The sequence below is a fragment of the Muscardinus avellanarius genome (assembly GCF_963383645.1).
Source record: "Muscardinus avellanarius genome assembly, chromosome: 9".
NCBI lineage: Eukaryota > Metazoa > Chordata > Mammalia > Rodentia > Gliridae > Muscardinus > Muscardinus avellanarius.
The window spans coordinates 28,462,855-28,485,686 of NC_137795.1; the positions used below are offsets into that span (position 1 = coordinate 28,462,855).

Genomic DNA, 22,832 nt, shown 5'->3' on the forward strand with positions numbered 1-22,832 from the left:
GATATGAAATATATATATGTGTCCATTGGAAATGCTTCTGGATACAAATAAAACTCAGCTGACCAGGTTTAAACTTCAAGAACATTTGTTCTTGGCTGAACAGGATTTCAGGGTCGGTGGCCATGGGGAACGCTGTCCAGCCCCAACCCTTCTAGGGTTCTCAGTGTATTGACCTCGGCGCTGCCGGGTCCCTGCTGCAGGGCGGCTGCCAAGCAGCAGGCTTCGCAGGACATTCAGAGGCAGGGTGTGGTGGGAAAGAGCAAAGCAAGCTCCCTCTGTACTGTCCTCTTCATCAGAAAGCAAAACCCTTCCCAGAAGCCCCCAGGAAACATCTTCCCAGCCCTCAGTGGCTGGAACAGTCCTGTGGCCAGTTCTCGCTACAGGGAGTCTGAGAACAGAACCACCCCACATCCCCTGAGGTTATCCCCTGGGGCCCTGGTGCACTGTGGCCCTGCACACAGGGGCAGGTGGCGGCTACTTGTCATTTGCCAAACAGATGCCCTTGTTCTCTAGAAAGGAAATTGTTCCCTTTCAGTAGATAACAGAAATGATGTTAAATGAAACTAAAGCTAAAACACATTCTGCACTATATCCTGTTGAGATTTAACAGAAGATAAGTAGCGTCCAAAAGAACATTTCAGGTGTTTCTTTTCTTTGTGTACATTATCTCTTTAGCCTAATGAGATGGAAACTTTGTACCATTCATAAAAAGTATCCTTGGCTTCTCTTTCGATTTTAGTAATACATTTAAATATACAGTTTGCTTTTTTTGTTGTTGTTGTTGTTGTACTGGGTATGGAATCCTTCTACCTCTGGGCTACATCCCTAGACCTATTATATATTTTTATTTGGAAACAGGGTCTCTTAAGCCAGCAAGGCTGGCTTTGAACCAGTGCAATCTTCCTGTCTCCGCCTCCCAAGCGCGGGGATTACAAGCGTGCACCACCACACCCGGCAGAGTTTGCTTTTCAGTGTTGGTACTGTGATAACCATGATGCAGCAGGATGGACTAGATGGTAGCAGCTGAGAGCAGCTGAAGAGCAAGCGGAAAGGAGGGTTGGTGCAGAGGCCCGAGCAGACGGCCCTTGGCTTCTGCCCGTGCCCCTGGGCTGTCCACTGTCTCCAGTGAGCTTAATTGAGAAAAAACTGAGCAGAGCCAGGCCAGTGCCAGAGTCTCTGACGAGCCCACATCCAGAGGCCACAGAGAGCCCGGCTGAGGTGAGGAGACGAGTCCACCCCTGCGGAGCCAAAAGGGTCTCAGTGAGTGACAGGCCACCGTAAAGGCCAGGACCACGAACATCCAGGCGAGAGGTGAGAAGGGCCAGCAAATCGATGGGAGCGGCCTGGGCCGAAGCATCTCTGCTCATTCACTTAGCTAGTACTTCCGGTGGGCTGGGAACTGCTCTAGGTGCTAGGAGTAGGCAGTGAACAATACCAAGACTTTGCCCCTCGTGGACCTTCCCTTCCAGCAGAAGAGCAAATTATCAACAAAGTGTAGACACAGATCACAGCTAAGCCAGGTGCAGTGGCGCACGCCTCTAATCCCAGTACCAGGGAGGCTAGGATGGGGGATCATAGGATCCAGGCCAGCATCAGCAACTTACCAAGACCATTTCAAAATAAAAAATAAAAAAGGGGTGGGGGTGTAGTTTGCAGGCAGAATGCTTCTGGGTTCAATCCCCAATACCACACACACCACACACACACACACACACACACACACACACACACACACACACAATTGTGTAGTATATATATAATATATAGCGAAATTATATTGTATGTTAGTGACTAATAGTATAGAAAAAATCAGCAAAAAGAGATAAAGGTGTGTGTGCTTTACTTGTAACACAATAGCTACCAGCCTTGTGGGGTTATTGAAAGGTCTGAGCCGCTGCCCCGCGGGGGGGGGGGGCGGGGGGGGCGGGGGGGCGGAAGCTAGGAGGCAGAGCTCCGTGATTCCCACAGAGGAGACCACTCCCCTCGATTTAAGGTAGCCACGGCTACCTCAGACACAGGGGACACACAGAGAGACTGACACGCACTCGCTCTTGCTTGCCCGTTCCTACTGGCCTGCAGGAGCGGCGGGGAAGGAGCTGCCCGCGATGGCGGGCGGCCGACTCTGAACGAATAAGGGCATCCATATCACCTATACTGGACTCCCGCGTATATCTGTGTACCCCAGAGAAATGTGCCACATCTTTATTTATTAATCAGTTATATGTAAATTAGTTAAAATTAAAAATTCAGTTCCCAGCCAGGTGTGGTGGCGCATGCTTGTGATCCACCCGCTTGGGAGGTGGAGATAGGAGGATCGCGCTGGTTCGAAGCCAGCTGTGCTGGCTTAAGAGACCCTGTTTCCGAAAATAAAAAAGTATAAAATAGGTCTGGGAGTGTAGCCCAGAGGTAGTAGGGCTTCTAGGAACCCCAGTACCACCACCAAAAAAAAAAATCAGTTCCCCATTCACACCAGCCACATTCGCGGTCCTTGATAGCCACGCAGTGGTTCACACCAGCCACATTCGCGGTCCCTGATAGCCATGCAGTGGTTCACACCAGCCACATTCGCGGTCCTTGATAGCCACGCAGTGGTGTTTCCATTAGGCTGCGAGGCTGTAGGCTCATTACTGCGGAAACTTCCACCGGATAGAGTTGGTCTAAAGCGTATGCAATTTTTATTTGTATTTATTTATTTTAATTGAAATAGGGGTCTGTTTCCCACACTGGCCTGAACTCCAGGGCTCAAGCAATCCTCCTGCCTCAGCCTCCAAAGTTGCTGGGATTACAGATGTGCACCCAGCTCCAGAACTTGATTTTGATTTTGTGTTTGTTTGTGTTTTTAGTGGTACTGGGGGTAGAACCCAGGAGCTTTCTACCTCTGGGCTATACTCCCAGATCTTTATACATACATACATACATACGTATATATGTATATGTGTTTATATGTATATATGTATACATACATATATATGTATACTTTATTTAGAAACAGGGTCTCAGTTGCTGAGAGCCTCCTCACTAAGTAGCTGAGGCTGGCTTCGAACCTGTGCGATCCTCCTGTCTCAGCCTCCCAAGCGCTGGGATTACAGGTGTGGGCCACCAGCCCAGCAGAACTTGATTTTTCGATTATGTAGTTGAGAAGATCCCGGTGACAAGCTACCTTGATTGATGGGTGTGTTGTGTGCACGCCTGCGGGAAGAGTGTTCAAGGTGGCTGGAGCATGGCGGCAGGGAGAACAGGGGAAGGGGCAGAGGAACGAGGGGAGGGGAGTGATCCCCGGCTTCCGGAGCCAAGTGGTAAGGACTTGGAATTTGCTCCGAGTGAGATGGCACGGTTGGAGGTTTGAGCAGAGGAGCTACATAACCTGATTTAGGTTGTGTGGCTGCTAAGATGAAGATAGGCTAAAGTGAGACAACGCAGAGGGGAAGGTAGGTTAAAGGACAGCTGCAAGCCGGGCGTGGTGGCGCACGCTCGTCATCCCCGCGCTTGGGAGGCGGAGACAGGAGGATCGCGCAGGTTCGGAGCCAGCCGCGCGCGCTGGCTTAGGAGACCCTGTTTCCAAATAAAAATGTAAAAAGAGGTCTGGGAGTGTAGCCCGGAGGTAGAAGGGCTTCCAGGAACCCCAGTACCACCAAAAATAAATAAACGAATAAATAAATAAATAAATAAAGGACATTTACAATTACCCAGTGAGAGCTGGTGACATGGAGGTAGTGGACTTGATCAGTGGGCAGTGTGTGTGTGTGTGTGTGTGTGTGTGTGTGTGTGTGTGTGTGTGTGTTATTGGGAATTGAGCCTGGAAGTATTCTACTTCCGAGCTACACCCCCTGCTAATTTTTTTTAATTTTTAAATTAAAAAAAAATTTTTTTGCAGGTCTGGGGATGGAACCCAAGGGTATTCAACCTCCAAGCTACACAGCCCCTGCCCCATTTTTTATTCTTTATTTTGAAATAGGGTCTCACTAAGTTGCTAAGGGCCTCACTAAATAGCTGAGGCTGTCCGTGAACTGCGATCCTCCTGTCTCAGCTTCCCGAATGCTGGGATTACGAGCGTGTGCCACCACGCCCGGCCTTTATTTTTATTTTGAAACCGGGTCTTGCTAGGTTGATGAGAACCTCACTACTCGCTGAGGCTGTCCCTGAACCTGCGACCCTCCACTCTTAGCCTCCAAGTACTGAGATTACAGGCATGCGTCACCAAGCCCAACTTGACTTGAGTCGTTTTGTTCTGTTTTTAAGATTCAGGCCACATGATGACTGATTAGGGTGTGGGGTATAGATTTACCTGCCTTTCCTGCTCCTTGGGAATAGAGAAGCATCTCTCTGCAGACGTACTTCCTCCCTTTACCCTGGAACCGCCAGGCTCAAACCTCTAAGTTGCTGAGGCTAGCCTTGTACCTGCGATCCTTCTGCCTCAGCCTCCCAAGTACTGGGATTTCCAGCATGTGCCATGGCGCCCGGCCCACTCTGTGCTCTTCAAAACTGTGACCCATGAGGTGGCAGCGTGCTTACTTCTCTATCTCTACACTTGAGAAAGGGATATGCTTAAATATTTCCCCAGCGGTCACTCAGTGACAAGGAGGGACAGTTGCTTTAAGTCAAAGAAAAACAAAACAGGCCGGGCGTGGTGGCGCACGCTTGTAATCCCCGCTCTTGGGAGGCTGAGACAGGAGGATCACATGGGTTCAAAGCCAGCCTCAGCTACTTAGTGAGGCTCTCAGCAACTTAGTGAGACCCTGTTTCCAAATAAAATAGAAAATAGGTCTGGGAGTATAGCCCGGAGGTAGGAGGCCTCTGGGTTCCACCCCAGTACCACCAAAAAAAAAAAAAAAAAAAAAAAAAGAAAAAGAAAAACAAAACAAAAATGCTGCCAGTTCGCTCATCTGTTGCCAGTGTGTTTAGCATCAGGGTACTTCCTAAAGGCAAATTCATGCTAAGCATGAATTCCCTGAGTTACTGACAGAGTCTGCTTTAAGTAAATACATAGATATGTCTTATACTGCTTAATAATATTTGTGACTTGGATTATGTGTGTTTTAGGAGCAACTTTGGTCTACCTCATGAGCCCAAGATTTTTGATTTATGTAAGCTGTGCCTTATCAATATGGGTAAGATGAATCAAATTGAAGTTCATGTTTTTTAATGTTAAGGATATTAGAATGTCTTGAAATATTGGATGCAAAATGTGGGCATATTTCTGTTTAATGATGTTATAAATTACCAAACACCCAAGTAGGGAAAAATACATTAAATGTGTATAAAGGATGATTCCAGTGAGTACTCAGAAAGTGGATAGCATGAACCGATCCCAGTGCAAAGCTACAATGTGGCTCGCACCGAGACCTTCCTCCTGGGACCCTCCTCATCACACCTGCCTCCTCACCCAGGAGAAGTAGCCACCAGTCTCATTTTTATGGCCTTTGAGTCCTTGCTTTTCTTGGGGCTTTACTGCTGCTGTAGACATCCCTAATTATAGAGCTTAGTTTCCTCTTTGAGCTTCATATAAATCAAATACCATCACACATATTCTGAGCTACACCCCTGGCCCTATTTTACTTTATTATTTATTGAAACAGGCTCTTGCTAAGTTGCTGAGGCTGCCTTCTACTTGCGATTCTCCTGTCTCAGTCTCGCAAGTACCTGAATTACAGGTGTGTCTAACTACACATATTCTGTCTGGTTTCTTTTGTTCAACATTATGTTTATAATACCTCTAAGCAGCGCTGGCTTGGTACTTTCCATTGCTGTACAGCATTTTACTGGACACTATACCACAGTTTATTTTGTTATTCCTTCCAAAGATTTTTGGTTTTATTGAGCCTTTTTGCTGTCTTCATTTTTCTATTTCATTAATTTCTGTTCTCACCTTTGTTATTGCCTTTCTTCTTTGGGTTTTATTTGCTGTACCTTTGATGCCTTTTCTAACTTCTTTTATTTAGCTCAGTAAATTCAGACTTTCTTTTCTAATATATGTATATAAGACTACAAATGTCTCTTACCATGTGACAAGTTTTGATATGTGTTCTTAAAAATATCCCGTAATGTCCGTTGTGATTGCTGACTTGACTTATGGATCATTTAGAAATATATTCCTTAACTTACAAAAAACATAAGAAGCGTCTGATTTTGGTTTTGTTGATTTGTGGCTTTACTGTCTTGAGGTCAGAGAAGATCTTTTGGATGGTTTCAATACACTGAAATTAAGAATTTTCTCTATGATTTACTATATGGCCAATTTCTACAAATATTTCATGTGCTTAAAACTATGTATATTATAAAGTTGTCAGGTATAGTATTTTTGTTGTTACATAGAGGTTGAATGAACATACGTATGGAACATACATGCATTTCATATATATATATATATACAGAATGCTGGGATTGCAAGTGTGAGCCACTACGCCTGGCTTATTTCTCATTTTCAATCTGATCATTTTTGTGTCGAATATTTGAACCCTTTTTATTACATATAGCAAGGTACATATAAAGTTGGAGTACTTATATTTTTCTAATAAATTACACTTTTATCACTCTAAAGGGATTCTCTCTCTCTCTCTCTCTCTTTTTTTTTTTTTTTTGGCGGAGGGGACTGGGAATGAAGCCCAGAGGCATTCAACCTCCGAGCTACATCCCCTGCCCTATTTTTTATTCTTTATTTTGAAACAGGGTCTCACTGAGTTGCAGAGGGCCTCACTAAGTAGCTGAGGCTGGCTGCGAACCGCCATCCTCCAGTCTCAGCCTCCCGAATGCTGGGATTACAAGTGTGCGCCACCACGCCTGGCTGGGATTCTCTTTATTGTAAAGTTTTTGCCTTAAAGTACTTTGGTATTAATTTAGTGACATGGATTCCTCTTGATTGGCATTAGCATGTCACATTGTTTCTCCTGTTACTCCTGCTCTTTCTTATTGTTTGTTTTAATATTTCTTTTTAAATAGCATGTAATTATATTTTAAATCCAATTTATCAACCTTATCCTTTAACTGAAACAGTTCATTTATATGTAGTGATAAATAATGATATATTTCATCTAAATCTATCATGTTATTTCGCGTTTTCTATCTAGCCTTTTATGTTTCTTTTTCTCCTTTCGTCTTCTCTTTATTTTGTCTTTGTGTGTTTTATTGCACGTTGTTTCTTCGGACATCTAAAATTAATTGATTTTTTTCTTTAGTTATGTCTATTATGCTATTAAATCTACCAACTGAATTTTTTTCTTTTTTTTTTTTTGTGGTGCTAGGGATTGAACCCAGATGCATTCTACCTCTGAGCTACACCCCCAGCTTGATTTTTATTCTTTTTTTTCTTTTTTGGTGGTACTGGGGTTCCTGGAAGCCCTTCTACCTCCGGGCTATACTTCCAGACCTATTTTATATATATTTTTAAATTTGGAAACAGGGTCTCTTAAGCCAGTGTGGCTGGCTTCGAACCTGCGCGATCCTCCTGTCTCCGCCTCCCAAGTGTGGGGATTACAAGCGTGCACCAGCACGCCCAGCTTGATTTTTATTCTTTATTTTGAAACAGGGTCTCACTAAGTTGTGGAGGGCCTCACTAAGTAGCTAAGGCTGGCCGTAAACCCGGATCCTCTTGTCTTAGCCTCCCAAGTCCTGGTATAACAAGCTGTGTATCGGCACGCCCAACTTACCAACTGAATTTTTAATGTTCATTTCTATTGTTATATTTTCAGCCCTAGAATTTTTATTTAGTTTATTTTTCCAAATGGGCCATGCCACTCTTTTTAGTTTCCAATTCCCTGCACAAATAATTGGACTGGCATTTATTTCTTTAGATATAGTAGCCTTATTGTTTACAGCCTAGTGGAGTGATTCAAACATGTGAAGCCTTAGCGGGTCCATCTCAGTGACATGTGTAGATTTTACCCATACTGCCTTGTTTCTTGAAGGTTCTCATTTACTGTGCCGGGCATTGGCACGCACTGCGGGATGCTCGGAGCCCCAGCATGATGGTGTCTTCCTCCAGGGAGGATGTTAGGTAGAGCAGACTGAGCATTAGTCATTTGCCTCTGGCTTAAGTCTGCAGCCGCTGATGGAAATGATACTGCTGGTTAGCACCGGGATTTAACCCAAGTATAAGACATGGGATTTCCCAGTCACATGAATGATGTGAAGCTGGACCACAAGCTTGTTTATCCTACTTACCCCGCGGCTGTAGTTATGTGGGGTCTCGGCTTAAAGCAGGGACTAGTTGATCTTGGTCCCCACCTTTGGGAGAGCGGACCTCCTTCATCTCGCTTTCTGCGTTTCTGCTTAGCAGCTGTTGCTCAGGTGCACAGGGTTTACATCTTAGTTGTATCATCTTCTCCCAAGTATATGTTTGCTATTTTCTCATTAGTGTTTTGGCTCTTTATGCCTTAAAGATTTTTAAAAATTATTCTGCCCAGCTTTTAAAAATTGTAATTATGTTTCATAAAGTTATAATTGTACTGCATAAATGTATAATTTTGACATTCTGTTCTTAAAGTTTGCATACTGTATGTCCTTTGGGAATAATGCATCTTCCTGGATTTTAACTGACTCCATTTTTTCAGTCAATGATTAAAGCACACTCTGCCTCTACTGCCTGCAGGGAGACCGAATGTGGCACTTTGCCATGTCTGTGTTCCTGATAGAATTATATGGACATAATCTTCTTCTAACAGCGGTGTTCGGCTTAGTGGTAGCTGGCTCTGTATTAATATTTGGAGTCTTAATTGGTGACTGGATTGACAGGAAGCCAAGAAACAAAGGTAATGATGCTCTTACGATGCATATAATTGTGTGATACAGTATGCCCTCACTATAATTTTTTGGCTTATTTAGGGAAATAAAATGATAGATCTATAGGGCTTTAAGTTTTAGCATAACTTCAAAACTCTAGAAAAGAGTTATACAACTTTGTGTCATAGTCTTTGGGACTATATTTAAAATATTTTAATGTAGTTTTTATTTATTTTGTATGTGTGTGGTTCTGGGGACCGAACCCAGAGCCTCGTGCATACTAGGCAAGCTCTCTACCACTGAGACCCCCCAGCCTTGTTTTGTTTTGTTTATTTTTGGGTGCTGAGGATTGAACCCAGGGGCATTCTACCTCTGACCTTTGCCCCAGTCCTTTTTTATTTTTTATTTTGAAACAGGATCTCACTAAAGTTGCCGAGGGCCTCTCTAAGTTGCTGAGGACACGCCTGTCCTGCCCTGTCCTTTTGATCACTAGTCAATATGATTGCCTTCATCAGGAGTCTCAGAAACTAATTTGCTAAAGCCATACCAATTTACTTAAACCCAATTTATTTACATTTTTAGACTCAACTAATAACCTTAGTCTCAAATTAAACCCAGGAAAGTCCAACGGAGCAGAAAATTTCAAATTCCTTCATTCAGCTGGAATCCGTCTTTCCAAAAGTGTTTTCATTTACTTCAAAGTTCAGCTCTCTTAAGCTGGGCGCGGTGGCGCACGCTTGTAATCCCCATGCTTGGGAGGCAGAGACAGGAGGATCGCGCAGGTTCGAAGCCAGCCGGGCTGGCTTAAGAGACCCTGTTTCACAAAAAGAAAAAAAGGAAAAATAGGTCTGGGAGTGTAGCCCGGAGGTAGAAGGGCTTCCAGGAACCCCAGTACCACCAAAAAAAAAAAAAAAAAAAAAAAAGTTCAGCTCTCTTTACAAGAATTTGGGTTGCAAAGGCTTTGCAGGTCCTGAGCACTGTGCTCTGCCTCGTCCCCAAGCCTTCACGAGGGCTGGCATAGCTGTGACCTGCCTCGTAAGGCCAAGAGTAACTGCAGGGGCCTTTCCATCCACAGTGGCTCACGCCTCGCTCTTCATTCAGAACACCACAGTCACCGCCTGCTGCGTGCTGCTGATGCTGGTCTTCTCCTACAGGAGGGAGATGGAGCACATCTGGCGCGGCTGGTTCATGGTGCGTGCCTCCGCTCCTGCTCCGGGCCTTGGGAGCAGGATGCCAGGGTCTGTCAGGGAGTCATCTGGCTGATCTTTCCCCAGAGCCCCTCTCATTTATGCAGGCCAGCCCTAACCCCACGGATGGGAAGAGCCTGTCTGCCAAGTACAAATGAGCATCGATCTGGTGCTAATGGAGGGGTGGAGGAGGTAAGGGTTGGAAGCAAATACTTAGCCTCAGCACATTTGGCTCCAACTCACCGTGGGCTCATTTCTCCCCAAGTTCTTGGTATTCCTACAGGTGTGCCTCGGACTATCAGGTAAACACCTGTGCACTGCTGCGGGCTGGAAAGCCTGTTCTTCCTTCCCCAGGTGGTCTGTTATGCTGCGGTGATCACCCTGGCGGCCGTGGCTAACCTGGCTGGCACGGCGCTCACCATCACCATTCAGAGGGACTGGATCGTGAGCCTCACGGGTGATAACAGAGGCCAGCTGGCTGGTGAGCAGTACCGCCCCGGGCTCACTGCACTGCCAGTCTGCTGAGATGTAGAGAGATGGTGAGCCAATCAGGGCCCAGGACAGGCCATGTAACAGCCTGTAAGAGAGTGGTATTTGGAGCTAGTCAGAGCTGGGTTTGAATCCAGCCCAAATCAGGTATGCCTCTTACCAGCCACGTTTCCTGAGCAACTTCTCCAGACTTGATGTTCCTCATCCGTAGAATAAGGGAAATAACCATCTACATATTTGCATCCGGCTCACACACCCAGGGAGAATTCCAGACAAAGGATTTGTAAAGCGCTTCGTGTTATCTGCCCATAGCAGGTGCCTACGAAACGGTTGATATCATCATTATCGAAAGCATATAATAGACCGTGCTTACAGGAGAGCAGGAGAGAAGCCTTTCATTTGCAGAAGTGCCTTGACAATTTTAGACCTGGAGAATAAGCAATTGAAAAGATAACTAGTGATAAACTTCAAAGACAAAAATTATCCCCGAATGTGATTGTCAATTATCACCGAGAGTGGAGGCAGAGAGCCTTTTTCTCCAATAGAGGCAATGCAGCAGAATAGTCTGATATCGTCTTTGCTTTTTCTCTTATTTACGAAACTCGGGTCCTTCGCCTTGCAGTATATTCCAATGGCCAACGTGAAGCTAAAGGTCTTGTCCTACCCTGGTTTGCTGCCGTTGGTACTCTGCTAGAAAATGTGACTGAGCGTTGGGGGCCGAGATAAAGGAAGCTATTTAGGGGGAGTCTATTGAAATGCAAGCCTTCCAGAGAGCAGAAGCCCCTTATAATCATGTTTTCTTTTAAATTACACTTATTTGGATGTACTGTGGCTTAAATAACACAACCCAAAATAAAACAACCATGTGAGTAAAAGCCGGGTGATGTAGTGTTTCAAGTGTCCTCTGCCTTTGGGCTAAAAAAAATCTTCCTATTGTCTGTTAACTAATTTGAAGAAATCAAATATAAAGCACAGATTCCGATTCTAGTGCATTATAATTTTTAAAATGCACATGTAAATGTATTCTTCAGTGAGGGCAGAATAGTTAGGAGAGTAACTCCGGAGCCAGGCTGCCTGCCCTCAGAAACACCCTTTCCCATCTCTGCAAGGGTCAGGGTAATACCCTGACCCTTGAGTGAGGGTAGTCACTGCAGTGTGCCTCTGTTTTCTAATTTGTAAAAGAAAAATAGTGCTGACTCCTCAGAGTTCTTGGGAGGCTTCAGGGAGATGAATATAGAGAGATGGTTTAGACCCGTTTGCCTGGCACAGAGTGCATACTGGACTCATTCTTTCATCCATCCTTCCTTTATTACCTCCTGCCCCTTCACCGTGTTAGTTATAATAGTGACGACTAGTGCTATTGTTGTTCCTGTTATGATAGTGGAGTGGGTTGGGGGAAGGAGGAGGGACGTATTGGCCAGATTATGTATGTGCACACAAAAATATGAAACAGCAAATCCTGCTGTTATATATAATCATTATATGCCAATTTGAGAAAGAGAGATAGAGATAGAGATAGAGATAGATAGATAGAGAGATAGATAGATAGATAGATAGATAGATAGAGAAAGTATGGTGGCATAGGCCTATAATCCCAGCACTTGGGAGGCTGAGACAGGAGGCTTGCAGGTTCAAGGCCAGCCTCAGCAACTCAGTGGGACCCACAGCAACTCAAAAGCAAGACATAAAAGGTCTAGGGAGTAGCTCAGAGGTAGAATGCCCCTGGGTTCAATCGCCAGTACTAAAGATAGGTGTATGTATGGGAGAGAAGAGAGCAGGATGATGAGGTAGGAAGATCAGAAGTTCAAGGCCAGCCTGGGCAATTTAAGCAAGATCTTGCCTCAAAATAAAAAGGGAATAAAAGGCTGAAGATGTGGCTTAGTGGTAGAGTGCCCCTGGGTTTGGGTTCAATCCCCAGTACTACAGAGAGACAGAGAGACAGAGAGAGAGAGAGAGAGAGAGAGAGAGAGAGAGAGAGAGAGAGAGGAAGAAGAAGAAGGAGGAGGAGGAGGAGGAGGAAAGAAGAGGAGGAGAGAGAGAGAGGAGGAGGAGGAGGAGGAGGAGGAGGAGGGAGAAAAAAGAGAGAGAGATGTGATGGGAAGCGGTCTGGGATAGGAGTTGGGATGACGAGTGACTTAGTCTCTCTGTTCCTCAGTTTACTAAGGACTAGTTTGCTTTGGCTTTGGCAGGACTAACACTGAAGGTGCTTTCAGGTTGAGCATCCTGTTGCTCGCCCATAGCCACACCCAAAGGGATCTTCCCTGTGGTCCCTGCCACAGCGGCACATGGCTGGCAACTCCAGCAGATGCGGGATGGTAAGGCCACCAGGAGGGAGCACCCGCCCCTGAGTCGCAGTTTCCTTCCTCTGCTTGCAGGGATGAACGCGGCAGTGCGGCGGCTGGACCAGATCATCAACATCTTCGCTCCCCTGTCCGTGGGCCAGGTGATGGCGTGGGCCTCTCATGTGATCGGTTGTGGTTTCATTCTTGGATGGAACTTGGTTTCACTTCTTGTAGAGTTTCTATTTCTGTCCAGGGTTTATCAACTAGTTCCCCAATTGGCTGTAAAACCCCAGCAACACACAGGGGGGCACTTCCTAGAAAGGCAACAGGAGGCTGTGGACGCTCCAGGTAATGCAAGCTCAGAGAGAGCTCGGGCTCTTGTTTTCTCCTGTATGTTAGTGCTTCGTTTCCTCTTTGACCGTAATATTTTGTCTGCAAGTGTGCCTAGAGACTGATAAATGAGAAGCCCCGGCTGTGCCACTGGTCGTGTAGTTCATATGGCTGATTTTAGAGTCACACAGGCTGTGCACTACCTAACCCCAGGCCCTCCATTCAGAGAGTGCCCGTGTAACAGCACCCCCAAAGGACCGCGCAGGACGCAACTGCTCAACCTGTCCCGCGGTCCCGGGGGCAAGCTACTTCTCTGTATTTCATTCGTGAACACCTCCCTCGAAGATGCTAGGTTAACAGAGGAGAGTATGCCAGAGTAGGGGTTGCTCTTTGGTTTGGATGCTATGATGCATTGGCTGTTCCTGCTCTCGACAGTGGTTTTTGTTTTTTCAAGTTAGAAATTTCCCAACAGTGTGATGTGGATGAGAGGAAGGGGGGGCTTCCAGCAGATATGTCCTCATCCTCCCAAAGGAAGACATGCCCGGTGCTCCACAGTTCAGGATCTGCTTCTGCACTTACTTCTTTCTGGACTTATATGTAATTCTCTTTTCTGTCCAGTAGTTTTGTAAGTAAGCCCACCAGATTCCATCAATAAATAAGATGTATACATTTTTAGAGACAGGTAAATAGATGCACATACATTTTTAGATGATGACGGAATACACAGACACATATGAGTCAGTAGAATGGGTTGATACATAATGAACAGGTAAAACGATATCCTTCTAATCTGCCAGGCATTATCAGTGTGACCTTGTAAGGATACTGTGTTAATATTCTTGGCCTCACGACCTGCAAAGCAAGGCAACAATGACATTAATTTCATGAGAATGATGTGACAGTTAAATACATGCCTCACTGCATTTCTGGGCATATAGTGAAATTTAGTTTTTTTTGTTGTTATTTTATCTTATCTTTTATTTTTATTCATTTGTATTTTTTCCGGTACAGGGGATTGAACCGAGGGGCATTCTATCACCAAGCTACACCCCCAGCCCTTAAAAAAATTTTTTTTTTTTTTTTGTGTGTGTGGGTCTGGGGATGGAACCCAGAGGCATTTGACCTCCGAGCTACACCCCCTGCCCAATTTTTTATTCTTTATTTTGAAACTTGGTCTCACTGAGTTGCAGAGGGCCTCACTAAGTAGCCGAGGCTGTCTGCGAACCCTGATCCTCAGGTCTCAGCCTCCCGAATGCTGGGATTACAAGCGTGAGCCACCACTCCCGGCTACTTTTAAATTTTTTATTTGGAAATGGGGTCTCACTAGGTTGCTGAGAGTCTCACTAAATTGCTGGGGCTGTGAACCTGTGATCCTCCTGTCTAGTCTCCCAAGTCCTGGAATTATCTCTCTGACCCGCAGAGCCCTCTTGGGCTCCTCTGGTCCTTAGCAGAACTTGTCATAATTTGTGCTGAATACCTTGCACAAATGGATACATATCTTTTAATGTTTATAATCATTGTCTGATACATCCTGGGAGACAGAATGGTATTTCCCACTCGTAAGAATTGGTTTCTTCAGAAAAATAATCAAAAAAGTATTTATCACCAGCCCCAGAGCTCACTACCGAGCTTCTATCCTGTGACATTCCATCTCCCGCCGAGACCCACCCTCCTGCCGCGCGGCTTCCCACTGAGGCTGCGTCGCTCTGGGTTTTCTCTAGAGGGCGCCCTCGAGACAAAGATTTGGGGTTAAAAGTCTGCTGGTAGAGTGACCCCAGGAAGTGTGCTGAGCGGGTGGGAAGGGAGGGGGGCTGTGCGGGCGCCTGCGGAGGGAACTGGGCTCAGCCCCCTGGGGACCTCTGAGGGACGTGCAGGACTACCTTGCAGCTGCCCCAGAAAGGACCAGGAACCCCGGTGTTTACCCCCAAGAGCCGGTCCCAGGCACTAAAGGCCTGCCGCTTCTGTCCCAGTTGCTGAAAGGAATCGATGGTCAGACAGAGACACAGGTGCTGGAGAACAGGGAGCCGTCAGTGTGCGCTAGAACTGTTCAACAAAAAAGCGGCTGCAAGCCGCACGTGGTGGCTCACGCTTGTCATCCCAGCATTTGGGAGGCTGAGACAGGAGGATCGCGGTTTGTGGACAGCCTCAACTACGTAGTGAGGCCCTTTGCAACTCAGTGAGACCCTGTTTCAAAATAAAGAATAATAATAAAAAGAAAATAGGGCTGGGGGTGTAGCTTGGTGGTAGAATGCCCCTGGGTTCCATCCTCAGTACTGAAGAAGAAAAGAAAAAAGAAAAAAAAAAAAAAAAAAAAAAAAAAAAGGCAGCTGCAGCCCCGCTTTGTGGTGCACGCCTGCAATCCAAGTATTCAGGAGGCCGAGCCAGGAGGAAGCAGGTTCTAGGCCAGCCTCAGCAATTTGGCAAAATCCTCAGCAGCTTAGTGAGACTCTGTTTCAAAATAAAACATAAAAAGGGCTGGGGGATGTAGCTCGGCGGTGGATGCCCCGGGTTGTTCAATCCCCAGTAACACACACACACACACACACACACACACACACACACACACACACACACACACTTGGGATGGGCTGAGGGGACACGGGCAGGGTACTGCCTTTAAACATATCTGGGTTTAGTTTTAGGTGAAATGAACTCTTCGGAAACACCTGGTGGGGTCGACACACCCAGAACTTTAGGAAAAGCGAGGAAGGAGCCGGGGTCCGAGGTGCAGAGCCGCCAGGTCTGCCCCGGCCCGGGCCGCGCGCGGAGGCTCCTGCGCACCTGCCGCGGGGGCTGGGAGACCTACTGCCGGCAGACCGTGTTCCTGGCCGGCCTGGGCCTGGCCTTCCTCTACATGACGGTCCTGGGCTTCGACTGCATCACGGCGGGCTACGCCTACACCCAGGGCATCGGAGGGTCGCTGCTCAGCGTCCTCACCGCCCTCTCGGCGCTGTCGGGCCTGCTGGGCACGCTGCTCTTCACGCGCCTGCGGGGGCACTACGGCCTGGTCACCACGGGGATCATCTCCAGCTGGCTCCACACCGGCTGCCTGACGCTCTGCGTGTTTTCTGTCTTTGCCCCGGGAAGTCCTTTTGATACCACGGTTTTCTCACTTCCCTCAAGCAAGAATTCTTCCAGCCGTGACCTGCTAAAAGAGGACCAAATACGGGTTTACCCCTTTGAAAGGAGCCTGAACCAGCCCATCCTCCCGGACCGCTCTTCCATCCACTGGACCAACAGCACCGTCCTGTTTGACGGGCAGCAGGATCCCGCGCGGCCCGACTCTTACGTCTCCATCATTCTGCTCTTCTCCGGGGTGATCCTGGCCAGAATCGGTGAGCCGGGCTCACGTGTGCGTGGGGTTCTGCGGCCTGTGGTTCTGCTGAGTCGTTGCAGAGGCACTTGTCTCCCCACGGTGCCACGGTGATTCTCCATGGTCGTTCATTGAGAACTCATCATGGGACAAGAATTGTAGGAATAAGAGTGGTGTAATAGATGAGGTTTTAGTCCATGGCGCTTCCAACCTGGGTGGGAGACCAATAAATAAGTAGCTAATGGCGAGGTGGTGCACACTGTCATCCCAGTACTGGGGAGGACGAACCAGGAGCCTCACAGGTTGAAACCAGCCTCAGCAACTTGGCAGGATTCTGTCTCAAAATTTAAAAAATATATAAGAGAGAAGGGCTGGGGGTGTAGGTTGGAGAAATGCCTCTGGGTTCAATCCCCAATACCACAGCCAACAAAATGGCCGAGAGGGTGTAGGTTAGACAGGCAGATTTTGAACGCACAGGAGCACACCAGGTCTGGTCTTGAGGGCTGGGGAAGCCTTCCTGCAGGGAGGATGGCTGATCCAGGCAGGAGGACAGCGGGGAGGACCACGCTGCAGGGAAAGCGTGGAGATCTGAGGAGTGGAAGCACACGTGGTGACTTCCTGGGTGTCCCTGTGATGGAACATTTTGACCTGGATCCTTTCCTTGTGAACTGGGGTGAGGAAGGACACAGACGGCATCTTCCTAGGGAGGGGCTGTCCTTAGCTGCCAGTGGACAGCAGTGAAATCCTCTCCCAAAGGTGAGGAGAAGGCTTACAAGCCTGTCTGCCCCAAGTCCTTGGTCTCTGAAGTTTACCGTCAACCAGGTCATTCATGCCTAGAAATGAGAACATGCCTGCTTTGGTGAGGGTGTTTGCTTATTTATTTTTATTTTGCAGTTCTAGGATTGAACCCAGGGATGTTCTCCTGTTAAGCTACATCTGAGCCCTTTTTACTTTACTTTGAGACCGTGTCTTGCTCAGCTGCCTTGAACCTGTGAATCCCAAGTTGCTGGGATTATAGGCATATGCCACAACACCCTCAGGTGTTTATTTAAACAAACAAACAAAAAAAAAAAACAACAACAACAACAGCCAAGCATGGTGGGTGGCATATGCCTGTAATCCCAGTACTTGGGAGGCTGAGACAGGAGGATTTCAGGTTTGAGGCCAGCCTGGGTAACTTAGTGAGATTCTCAGCAACTCAGCAAGATGCTGTTTCAAAATGAAAAATAAAAAGGGGTTGGGGCTGTAGTTCAGAGATAGAACGCCCCTGGGGTCAATCCCCAGTGCCACCCCAAAATAAAATAAAATAAAATTTTGGTCATCTGATGCCCCAGAACTCTGACAAGGACATGCTGGGAATGGGTGGTGATGTCAGCCATTTAACAGCACACTGGCTCTTGGGATCAGTCAGACCTGCCTTGCTCTTCAACATGAAATTTCCATAATCGTGTTTCTATTCAGACAGCATGACTTTTATTCCCCTGATCCTCACCCCACCCAAAGATGTCACCTTCTGAGTCCCTCCCTAGCACATAGCTTAGAGCCAGGGGATTCCACCTCAGGTCAGAATAGGGTGAGGGGAAAGAGTGGTGGTGGGTGTTGGGAGAGATGGATGGAAACCCAAGCACCTCTTCCCCACTCACTGCCCCTCCTGTACACCTCCTCTCTGCACCCCTCACACTCTAGGCGCTGAGCAGGAGCAAGGTCTCCGCCCTCCGGGGCCTCGAGCATCACCTTCTCATCTCTGAGCCACAGGGGGGTGGGCCAGGGGGTCGGCGATGTGTACCTGGCTTCTGCTATCAAGACCTAGAACCTTGGTCTATAGAAGCTTGGGAGAGAGGAAATGAGAGTTTTGAAGGCCCTTTTCAAGAGGTTGTAAAACCACGGGCTAGCCTTGGAACCTCATTTCTCTGATACAGTGTGCATGGAGGAAAACGACACTGCGTTCCTACTTCAACACAACTCGCTTGAAGCCCATTCTTTCATCTAGAGGTTACCTGACCTCTAAAATACCTTAAAGAATGTACCTGATAAGTGGGTTATCTTTTTTTTTAGTATATTTGACTTACACTTTGATCTACACTTTCATTTCAGGAATTTAAGATTTATGCAATTCATATTTTATTATCATTAAGTATTTAGGGAAACAATTTTTCCACCGGGGACTCCTGTTCACCAGGTTGCTGGCACAAAGGAAATGATCATGTTTGGAAAACAGAGATGCACATTAGCTGAACTTGCATTCTGGAAAAACAATCAGTGTGAAAACCTTGGCCTTTTCCCTATGGCAATTGCAAACCTCTTCTGCTCTATCTCAAATGAGAATTCCAGAAACACAGAACACAGCTCAGGACCATCTGATGATATCTGCCAGACACATAAGTTCCCAAGGTCACTGTTTCCTGATCTTCAGGATGGAGATAATGATTGATTTCCTCCTATGGGGGGGGGGACTGAAAAGACACTGAAATAATTCCCATAGGTAATGTGGTTAGCGTGAAATTTTCACAGCTTTGGAAGCCACCTGTTACACATGAATATAAGCTGGTGGTGTCCGCCTATGATTCTATATTTGGAATTGGAGACTGAGACAGGAGGATTTCAGGTTTGAGGCCAGCCTCAGCGCCTTATGAGAGCCTCAGCAATCTAGTGAGAACCTGTTTTAAAAGAAAAGAAAAAAGGCTGGGGGTGTCGCTAGAGGTCAAATGTCCCTGGGTTCAATCCCCAGTACCACCAAAAGCAAAACCAAAAACCCATCGGTACCAGTGTCCCACAGGATGTGTTGTGCCTTTGGCGGCATGGTTGTGCCGGTGGCTGTGATGGCCGGTCCCCTCTCTGGGAGGAATGGCCTGTGGTATGTTGCCCAACAGGTATCACTGAGCATAGGGTCATCCTAGGCCTCTGCTCGGTGGCTGCTGATGGGAACTAATTTATAGATCTGTGCCTGCAATAAGATTTGGCATATTGCTTAAAAGTCACTTTGCTTTTTATTTTCTTAATTAATTTTTTGTGGTACTAGGGGTGGAACCCAGGGGCTTTCTACTTCCGGGCTACACTCCCAGACCTATTTTTATTTTATTTGGAAACAGGGTCTCACTGAGTTGCTGAGAACCTCACTTAGTAGCTGAGGCTGGCTTCCAACCTGTGTGATCCTCCTGTCTCAGCCTCCCAAGCCCAGGGACTACAAGCGGGCGCCACCACGCCTGGCTCAAGTCACTTTGCTTTGTAAAAATCTAAAATTTTCTTTTAAAACAGGTCCTTACCAAATTGCTGAGGCTCTTGTTAAGTTGCGGAGGCTGGCCTCAAGTCTGAAATCCTCCTGTCTCAGTCTCCAATTCTAATTATGGAATTATAGGCGGACACCACCAGTTTATATTCATTTGTAACACGTGGCTTCCAAAGCTGTGAAAATTTCATGCCAATCACATTACCTATGGGAATTATTTCAGTGTCCCTTCAGCCCCACCCCAATAGGAGGAGACCCAAAGAACCGTAAGTCTTTCTGCCTTCAATTTAGAAGTAATTCTCAGTGCAGAATTAGCCTCTCTTCCTTGAGCACTTTGTATTGTGCCACTGCAGCATTTTATGAATAATTTCTAGCTTTGTACCTGCTGTTCGCAGGTGTAAGGGCCAGGTGCCAATAATTTGCAGGAGAGCTCTGGGGCAGAGCCCGGCGCAGGGTAAGGCTCCTGGCAGAGCCAGCCTGGGCAGACTTGGAGGCCATCGGGGGAAGTGAGGACAGCCCGGAGGATGGGGGACCTGTCGGGGTCTTCCAGAGTGGGCATGGTAGAGTCCAGGAGAATGAGGTTCTGTCAGTGCTCTGCAAAGGTAGACGCTAAACAGAGCACATTATTTTTAAATAATCCTTGAGTCCAGAGTTAGTCCAGAGATGGAGACAGATGCAATTGTGCAGCCTCTACAAAAACAGTGCCTGGTCATGAGGAGAGCCAAGAAGGCCAGCAGGCTGGGAACCCAGCCCTCCAGGCAGAAGCTGGGTGTGGGTCCTCTGGGAGACCGGCCCTAGGATCCCAGGGCAGATGCCGTCCCTCAACAGCAGCAATGTCCTCAGCACCGCTGGCTCTGCCCGTTTGGTGGCCGTGCAGCATGCCGGCCTGAGGATGTTCTTGAGGAGGATGGAAATGGGGGACAGACTGGAGCCCCGTTCTTCCTTTGCTAAGCCAGGAGCAAATGGGAAAATGCTGGAGCTGCAAGTAGATTTGAAGCCCAAGATGTGGCTCTGTCCTAAACATGTTTTGTAATGAAGAGAGGTCATAAGTCAATATACATCTAAAATAAAGTTGTAACGCCGGGCGTGGTGGCGCACGCTTGGCCTTGCGCTTGGGAGGTAGAGACAGGAGGATCGCGCTGGTTCGAAGCCAGCTGTGCTGGCTTAAGAGATCCTGTTTCAAAAATATAAAATAGGTCTAGAAGTGTAGCCCAGAGGTAGAAGGGCTTCCAGGAACCCCAGTACCACAATAAATAAATAAATAAATAAATAAATAAATAAATAAAATAAAGTTATAGCCGGGCACACACACCTATAATCTCAGTACTTGGGAGGCTGAAATAAGAATCACAGGTTCGAGGATAGCTTCAGCAAAGTACCAAGGCTCCCAGCAACCTAGCAAGTTTCTGTTTGTTTCCAAACAAAATAAAAAGAGGTACAGATATAGCCTGGAAGTAGAACGTCCCTGGGTTCAATATCCAGTACCTCTTCATACATACACAGCAATAATAATAGTAAAATGAAGTTACAGCGCATTCCATGATGACAGTAGTGATGGTGATTCAAAAAGATAACTATAACTCCAAGCCAGGAGCAGTGGCCTACACCTGTAATCCCAGAACTAGGAAGGCTGAAACAAGAATATTGCAGGTTCAAAACCTGCCTCAGCAACTTAGTGAGACCCTGTTTCAAAATAAAAAATAAAAAGGGAAGGATGTAGCTCAGAGGTAGAATGCCCCTGGGTTCAATTCCCAGTACCACACAGACAGACACACATACACACACACACACAAAAAAATTATAACTCCACAAATTTTTTTTTTTGGTGGTACTTAGGGTAGAGCCCAGGGGCTTTCTACCTCTGGGCTATACTCTCAGACATATTTTATACTTTATTTATTTATTTTTTTGGTGGTACAAGGAGTGGAATCCAGAGGCTTTCTACCTCTGGACTATACTCCCAGACCTTTTTTATATTTTATTTGGAAACAGGGTCTCACTAGGTTGCTGAGAGCCTCACTAAGTAGCTGAGGTGGGCTTCGAACCCGTGTGATCCTCCTGTCTCAGCCTCCCAAGCGCGGGGATTACAAGCGTGCGCCACCACGCCCGGCTTTTATACTTTATTTAGAAACAGGGTCTCACTAAGTTGCTGAGAGCCTCACTAAGTAGCTGGGGCTGGCTTCGAACCTGTGTGATCCTCCTGTCTCAGCCTCCCAAGTGCAGGGATTACAAGCGTGCGCCACCACGTCCGGCTTTAACTCCACAAATTGTAACAGTGAATACCATGAGCTGGTGGCCAGCACAGGACTGCCCATCTTGTAGCACTGGCTCACGGAAACCTCCAGGGTGCTGGTGCCTGAGGTATTCCTATTTCCCAGAGGAGGAAACCGAGCAGCAGAACGCTGCACTTACCAAGGCAATGCTGGGGGGCACCTGAGGCAGCATCGCCGCCGCCCTCTGCCCTCTGCCCTCTGCTCACGCTGTCCTCCCACTTCCCCGCTGTCCTGCAGGCCTCTGGTCTTTTGACCTCACCGTGACCCAGCTGCTCCAGGAGAACATTCCAGAAGCCGAGCGAGGGGCTGTGAACGGCGTGCAGTGCTCCCTGAACTATCTCATGGACCTCATCCACTTCATCCTGGTCATGCTGGCCCCGCGGCCGCAGCAGTTCGGCCTGCTCGTCTTCATTTCCATGCTGTTTGTAACCACGGGGCACATACTGTATTTTTATTATGCAAGAAAGTATAAGATTAAAAATGCCCATGTGGATGAGACAGTGAAGATGGGCACTGGACACCTGTAACCTGAGAGGTAGGCAGCACTTCTCAGCCCCTCGGGCGCCCTCTCCCACCACTCCGGGGTCGCGGGGTCTGCCGGTGCCCAGGCTGCTCTGGAGAGCGGCGCCTGTTTGGGCAGGTCTTTGCCCTGGTGGTACGCTTTAGTGTGAAAGGGGTCTGGCTCGAGGCTTGCCGTTAACAAAGTCAAGAGAATCCCCCAGAAAACCCAAAGGGACCCGTTTTAATTGTGCCACACAGCAACTCAATGTTTTCAGATCTTTATTGTTTTTCGAGTCTAAAATTAGTCAGGATATTCTGGTCAATGCTAAAGAGGTGGAGAATGGAAGATGAAGTTTGGTCTTCATCCTTTGGGTGTGGGTTTTTTAGTTCTCCTAGTTGGGGAATATTCTTCCTTTGAACTAAGCACCCCTAGAGAGGGCTGAAACTATTTGTTGGAGAAACAGACCACGGGGACAACTTTTGTATGGCTTCTTGACTTCATGGCCAGGCCAGAGA

At 47.1% G+C, this 22,832-nt stretch overlaps 1 protein-coding gene across 1 annotated transcript; it reads left to right on the forward strand.

Annotated features, from left to right (window-relative positions):
* Positions 1-2,540: 2,540 nt before the first annotated feature.
* Positions 2,541-22,342, forward strand: LOC308266760 (ferroportin-like; the record flags this gene model as incomplete). Its single annotated transcript, XM_080701173.1, has 8 exons — positions 2,541-2,664; positions 5,041-5,108; positions 8,585-8,744; positions 9,791-9,906; positions 10,257-10,383; positions 12,767-13,021; positions 15,646-16,338; positions 22,053-22,342. The coding sequence occupies 8 exons, from the start codon at positions 2,541-2,543 to the stop codon at positions 22,340-22,342; spliced, it is 1,833 nt and encodes a 610-aa protein (XP_080557299.1).
* Between the last annotated feature and the right edge of the window lie 490 nt (positions 22,343-22,832).